Consider the following 7,603-nt stretch of genomic DNA (forward strand, 5'->3'; position numbering starts at 1 on the left):
GATACATTTTCTAAATGAATAAAACTTAAAATACTTAACAAATTCTGTTTTAACGTCTAATGTGATACATATCAAGAAATACAACAACATAAACAGTGTATCTTTGGGTCCTTACTAATTTTTAAGAGTTCAAAGGGGTCCTGAGACCAAAAAGTATTAGTGTTGCATTAAATGATTGTACTGCATTCTAGCGAGGGCCAGAGCTGGAAACAAATGAGTTTTCTCTGATACCTACAGTGTTGTAATTTTCTATTAAACACAGACTTAACGGCATAAAACAACACACATCTATTATCCCACACTTTCCACAGGTCAGAAGTCCCACTGTGGGTCAGCTGGATTCCCTGCACCGGTCTCACAGGCTGAAACCAAGGTTTGGGCTGGGTTTGCAACCCTCATCTGAGGTCCTTGCACGCGGCCCCCTTCATTTTCACAATTCAATCTCTCTGACTTCATCCTCTGCAACTACATATAGAAAACTCCCAGCTTTCAGAAGGCTCACCTGATTGACTCAGCCCCACCAAGATACCCTCCATATAAGATCAATTGATTTGCAAAATCCCCTCACAGCTATACCCAGATTAATGCCTAATTAAATAAGGACGGGACAGGAATCTTAGGAGGCCATCTTTAGAATTCCATCTACCACACAAAATCTTTGGTCTTAACTATTATATAGTGTTTTCATTTTCAGATCCTGTATTTCTCCTTACAAAGATGCTATCCTGAAGCCACTATCTTTATTATTACTTGCATATGCCTCCAGAACTCCCATCTCAAATAATCAAAATAATTCTGAATCCTAACACGGAAGTGACCAATTTCCTTTTCTGTGTCTTACTCTAAGTGACAGGATTTCAATATTTTAAAATTTCTTTTAATTTCTGACTCATGTTAATGTACCTGAGTAAATCCTTGCTTGTACAGTTCACCCGTCAGTTTAAAGGCTTGTCCTGAAACTAATTTCTATTGTGTGTGTCGTCGAGCGGAGCCCACTTCCACCCCCATCTGCCACATGTTGGGGACATTATGTTCTTCAGAATAGTTCCATTTTCTCCTATCTGTACTATAGGTTAGGTCTCTCCTCTGATCTATTTTGGGGAGAGGGCAGTCATAGATAATTACGAGTGCCTCCAGAGAAGCTGAATGAGCTCCAAGGTCTCTAAGATTCCCATAACTGTACCCTTGACCCTCAGCAGCGAGGATGAAGAGCCGCTTCCCCAGTTACCTTAGACGCTGCTTGAATCAGTTTTCCACCCTTAGAAGCAATATCGGTTTCAGCCCGTGCTTTTACACACTGCCGACAGCAGGGCCACTTTAGCAAGTGTCCCGTTCATGTTGAATCGGGTTACGTAGGTGCAGCACCTGTGCGAAATCTCAACCAGCTACATTTACTGTCAACCCCAATTTTGCCAAATGGGAACAGAACGTACGCATTCCAGCAGGTTTTAGGAATTCTGGCATGAACGTTATACTTTCTTGCTTAGTGATTACTTCTGCTTCTGGCAACCACATTTGCAGCCCTGGTTTGTGAGCAACTGTATAAGGCAGGAAAACAGAAAATTGAGATAATGTGTGGAAGAGTTATATAGTAGTACTGTGATCCTACCCTACCCACTTATTCTCAAATCTCCCAATAACGTGTAGGCATGAGTTGAGTGGGTACTCCACCCTGGTCCTGTTCATGTGAGTGTGAGCGCACACTCATGAACGTACGTAAGCAAATCCTTCATGCCCTTATCTCCTCCCACTTTAGATAACACATGTTCAGAGTGTCCATTCTAACTCTGTGTGTCTATATGATGGGATATCGCTTAGCCTACTGTTGGACAATATAAGCTATGAAATGTATCCTTTGGTCTACAGAAATGTAATGTGGTGGTCCAAACTGGTAGTCCTTTACTCCTCTAATCATAGTTTCCTTTACTTCATCACACCTATTTATAATGGCTACTTTGAAGCGTTTTTCTGTTAAATCCAACATCTGGTCCCTCTTATAGGCAGCTTCTGTTGCCTGCTTTTTTTCTAGAGTATGGGTCACACTCGGCTGTTTCTTCACACGTCTAACAATTCTTTTGTTGGAAACTGGACATTGTAGATAAAACGCTGAGTATCAGAACCTTCCCCACATCCTTCTGGGGCTTTTCATTGTGTTTATTAATTGGCTGGACTATTTAGTGACCAGTACTTCAGAGCAAGTGTTAAAATCAGAGAATGTTGCTTTTCATGGGGTGCAACCTAGGGTGTGCCTAGTTACACTGAGATGATAGTGACTGTGACAAGGCTCTCTTTGCCTATGTCCCTGACCACACCCAACTGCTAAACTCCATTACTATGCGCTGACTGGTCTACTGCTTCCAACAGTGCTCCAGGGCATGAATTGCTTGAGAGAAACAGACAATCAAATTTGGGTTCCTCTGAAGGGATCCATCAGAGTTTAGTGTTTGAGATTCCTTCTGATCCCCAGATGGTCCCTTCCAGCTCTTTCTTTCTCCACTTCTTGCCAGCAGACACTTCAGCCTATATCTCCAATGAATCTAACAAGCTCTTCACAACTGTCTTTCACCATGACTTCTGGATGTTTTTGAGAGTGCCCATGAGGCTTCAATTTCTCCACACTCTGTTGCAAATGAAGTCAGCTCCTTTGAGAGAGATTACTAGATATTTGATATCTGGCCAGAGCAAAATCTCTATGCGTGGACAAGGGTGTACTTCTCCCTGAGCAGTATCTCCAGTTCAGGAACGGCTCTCAGTACGGATGGCGTGCAGAGGGCAGTAGTCTCAGGTCTCCGTGACTAGCCTTTTCTGGCGTGGGACCACTACATTAGATTGGTGCTGTGCCCAAGGAGGAGTCTCAGTCCCATGAGTGGGGGCTGCGCTGAGCAGTAGAAGGGATCCCCGCTTCTCTGCCTCAAGCCCCCAACACTTAGCCTCAGAAACAGGTAGCTTGGGGGATGGATAAGAGATGCCGATGTGCTGCCTCCTCCTGGGAATAGTCCTGCAGTGGGGAGTTAGGGAGAGAGGAGGCCTGTGGTCTTGGCTGCACATGTGGGGAGTGCAATTTCCTTCTCCAAGACCTGAGTAGGGGAAGAAGGCAGCTGATCTTGGTTCAGATATCACGGACTATTGCTCTTCTTACTGATTTTAGTAGATTTTCTTGATAAATGTTTCTTTATTCGCTGTACACCTTTAGAGCCATTTCCGGACATTTGAACTGACTGTTGAAGGACAATTTTTACCAGTTTCACTGGGGAACATGTCCAGAGCTTGTCCCACTGTCACACCCGAAGGACAATTCCCCATTAGTGTTTTTTCCTACATAATTTATTATGAAATAAGGTTATCAATGTCAAATAAAATATTAGTTTTCATCATTTGCTACTATTCATCTGTTTTCTTAAACAAATCTCCATTTTTCCTTCCCAAACTGTTGCATGCCACACTTGAGGTAGTGAAGGAGCTTTAAATGCCATGGCTAGGACTGGAATATCCATCTGCAGCTACCTGTAGCATGTAAACCTGGGTACCTCTTGTTACAGGCAGTTATGGTCCTAGTAGTTTTTCACAGCCACGCTCTGTGAAAGGCTTTTGGAAACATTTATCTGACGACCTTCATACATCTTCCAACTCCTGGGCTTTGTTGCACCTTGAAGAGGCTATCAGTGGAGCCTGCCATCTCCACCGCCACCCTGCCTGTGTGGCTGGTGCTACCTCATGCCTTCTGCCTCCTACCTCCTCAGCAGGTGCACAAAAAGTCCCATTTGTGTTTTAATCTTATTAGATAATTACCATATGGTGAGAGAAAATGATATATATATAAATACATTTATAGATATAATTTACTTTATTCTCACATTTAGAAGCAATATATTTTAGAAATTTGCTTCGGGGTTGGAAGATATTAGTATAGGGAAGAGGCACGAGAACACAAATTGACTAAACATGAAGCCAAGTGGAGATTAGAGCCTGCCAAGTGCTGCTAGACTCCGGAACATGGATGATCAGCTATAAGGCCAGACCACGGGAACCTACAGAACAAAGAAATCCCACTGAGATTACTAACATTGTTCACCCACACCATGAAAGGATAACAGGGAAAGACAGACTCTTAGCTGTACCTTGCACGAGTTAAAGATACACCCAACCATTCATTCCATTCTTCACTCCTCATAATGAGTAATTTTTCACAGAAACAAAGAAAGATAAAAACCCAGTTCCCGAAACACTCGGGGTCTCGTTCTCTCACTCTAAGAAGAGACCACACTCTGTCTGTGAGCATTATTCCTTCTCTGATAAACTTTCCTTCGTCTATCTCTGGCTCATTCTTGAATTCTTTCCTACATGGAGCCAAGGACCCGCACTCTCTCGATGGGTGAAGGGATTCAGTCTCCACTCAGGGGGATTCACTCTGTCCTGCATCAACATTACCTAGTTTGTCAAGGTTTGATAAGTGAAAATTATAAAATCTACTTATTTTCATTTCATTTTGCTTTTAGAGATCAGAGGTTCACCATTCCGTGGGCTTGATGTTTATGACTGCAAATTGTTCATTCCTTTTCAAATGACTTCATTATATCTCTGTTTTAATAGCTGTTTTCATTAATATAGACGGAAGCCAGAAATGCCCAAATGCTCTTGTGAAGACATAGTAAAAGTTATTCCTAATGAAATTTCAGAGTGATTTGCCAGGGGAATATTTTCAGACCAGGCAACTGGCAGAACTGAGAGCAAATCCATGTGCGGTTGCACGAAGGTCAAGGAATGGGCATGTCGATTTTCAAACCGAGTGAGGAGAACCAAGAAAAGGAGAAGGAAACAATATCACATGCTAGTATAGAGCACTTTACATTTCAATGGAGACGAGAAGCCAGATTTAACATGGGGTCACTGAAAGTAAGTAATGGGCTCCGAGTATCAGAGTAATTCTCGGCTGTGGGATCTCCTGCACCATCAGTCTACACGCTTCACTTTCTTTACATGGTAGGGAGTTATCTCTTGTAAGAACTCCCCCTTGTCCTTACACGCCCCCTTTACTGGGTGTTTCCTTTGGTGATCTAAATCTTCCCTTCGCTCCTGTCTTCTGCCTTCTGACCACCCTGGTGTCTGTCCCATGTGCCCCTGCATGGCGTGACACGCCTGATGTCTCTAGGACATGTGAGTATAATAAACTGTTTTTTCCTACACCTCTCCTTTGCCTCCTCTTGTGGCTGCACCTGACTGACCACCATACCTACAAAATACAAAGTGTACATAGTCCTTTACTTGCAATACTCGTTTCTTAATAGTGCCTTTGATGAGCAGAATAATTCATTTTGAAAAGGGCCGGTATTAATCAATTTTTCAAATTTTACGTGTGATTTTTGGATCACCTCTAAGAATCTCTGTCTACCCTGGGTCATGGAGACATTCATGTAAGTTATTTATAGAGTCTATATGGTTTCAGGTTATCAGTTTAGGCCTATAAAAGTCTGTTTTCATGTGGCATTCATGAGAGCACAAGGCAGAAAATGCTACCTACAATGCTGCACAGAGAGCAGAGCCCCAGTGGCTCTCTGGTATCCCTCATGTTGTCCTGTCCTTGCACAGTGCTCTCCTCAGGGCATCCTTGACCTCTGTGTTCCTCAGGCTGTAGATCAGCGGGTTCAGCATAGGGTTGAAAAAACTGTAAAACAGGAAAAGGATCTTCTGCTGCTCCTCAGGATGGTGGGACTTGGGGGCCATGTACATGACAATGGCACTGCCAAAGAAGAGCCCGACCACGCAGAGGTGGGAGGAGCAGGTGGAGAAGGCCTTTCTGCGGCCGTCCCCAGACTGGATCCGCAGGATGGCAACGAGGATGCGCGTGTAGGACACCAGCACCAAGCTGAGGGGCCCCACTAGGATAAACACACAGGCCGCAAAGATGACAACTTGGTTGAGCCATGTGTCAGCACAGGCCAGCTTGAGGACAGACAGGATTTCACAGAAGAAGTGGTTGATTTCATGAGGCCCACAGAAGGGCAGCCTCAGAATGAGAAGCACATGGACGAGAGCCAGGAGGGAGCCACATGCCCAGGATATCACCACCAGAATGATGCAGACCCTCCAGCTCATGATGACAGAATATCGGAGTGGGTGGCAGATGGCCACATACCGATCATAGGACATCATTAGCAGGAGAAGACATTCTGTTAGAGCAAAAGTCAAAAAGAGAAAGGTCTGTGTCATGCATCCAGCGAAGGAGATGGGCTTGGCCGGATTCAGGAGGTTTACCAGCATCTGCGGCACCGTGTTGCAGGCGTAGGCTATGTCGACGGTGGCCAGGTGTGAGAGGAAGAAGTACATGGGGGTGTGCAGTCTGGGGTCCAGTGAGATGAGCCCCAGGATGACTCCATTTCCCAGAAGGGTGAAGGCGTAGAATAGAGAGAAAAATCCAAAAAGGAGAATGTGGATCCTCAGACCAAGACAAAATCCCAGGAGGACGAATTCTGTAACCACTGTCTGATTTTCCTCCATTTCAGTACTGAAGAGAGAATCAAGTAGCTATGTGAAAACTATGTTATTTATTGTTTCATAAATTTTTTTGTGTTGGAAATTATTGGTAAACACCTTTAGACAGACAGATAGAAATGGAGGAGACAGTAGGAAGAAACAATAAAAAACAAGAAAAGAAAATAGAAAGATAGACGGACTTACTTATTTAAACACATTTTAATTAAGTGTTTGTCCATTGAACTAAATTCTCAATCTTACATTCAGGTTTACAGAAGGAGGCTATGTCACCAATGATTACCTATCTAGGGTCATTGACACTGATATGGAATTAATAAATATTATACAAGATTACAAAGGAAGATATCATGCAATATAGGATCTCTCACACCTACATATGTTCAAAAGTATAAAAGAATTATTGAATAGTAGAAACAATCAGTAAGAAAACAGTTTAAAATGGAAGAGTCCACCAAAAGAAAACAATTTTACTCACTTCAGCAGAAATCATGACTGAGTTATATACTATCTAAGTCTGATAAACATGAGTTGGAAGAATTAATGTTTGAATATATACAAATACCCAAAAGCCATCTATATAGTCAATGTGCTTCCTGCCAAGAATCCAATGGCATTTTTTACAGAAGTAGGAAAAACTCCTAAGCTTTGAAGGAACCACAAAAGACCTTGTAGAGCCATAGTAATCCTGAGAACGAAGAGAACAGAGGTATCACATTTCCTAGTTTCAAGCTATACTATAAATCCATACTAATCAAAACTTATGGTATTGCATGAAAACAGACACAGAGAAGAAACATGGCGGAGCAAGAGACAGTCCCGGATCTCTCCTCTTGAAACAGCAATAAGCTGAACAGCTAAAACTCAACGAAAAACACCCAAATGGCACACCAGCATGTATAAGCGTGGGATCTGAGCATAAGAGCTACCACACTACCGGGTGTCGGGTGGTGGACTGGGAGAAACAAAGCAGCTGCCTCTTGCAGCCAGAGCTCCCTGCAGGAGGAGGCATAGGGGAGAAGGTGAGGAGAGTTCCCTGAACAGCCCTGCCTGGGAGTGCTGTGAGCTCCATGCAGCTAGCGGCAGTGCCCAGTCATCAGGGCAGATGGTAGAG

General features: G+C 43.4%; 1 protein-coding gene across 1 annotated transcript; it reads right to left on the reverse strand.

Moving 5' to 3' along the window:
• Positions 1-5,562: 5,562 nt before the first annotated feature.
• On the reverse strand, positions 5,563-6,761 carry LOC120599950 (olfactory receptor 2A1/2A42-like). The gene has a single exon (XM_039859105.1). The coding sequence runs from the start codon at positions 6,493-6,495 to the stop codon at positions 5,563-5,565; it is 933 nt and encodes a 310-aa protein (XP_039715039.1). The 5' UTR covers positions 6,496-6,761.
• Between the last annotated feature and the right edge of the window lie 842 nt (positions 6,762-7,603).

Source organism: Pteropus medius, unplaced genomic scaffold (assembly GCF_902729225.1).
Source record: "Pteropus medius unplaced genomic scaffold, Ma_sr-lr_union100, whole genome shotgun sequence".
Lineage (NCBI taxonomy): Eukaryota > Metazoa > Chordata > Mammalia > Chiroptera > Pteropodidae > Pteropus > Pteropus medius.

Bases quoted from the DNA above. Each gene is read 5' to 3' on its own strand.
- LOC120599950 (XM_039859105.1), bottom strand. From the start codon at position 6,495: ATGGAGGAAAATCAGACAGTGGTTACAGAATTCGTCCTCCTGGGATTT.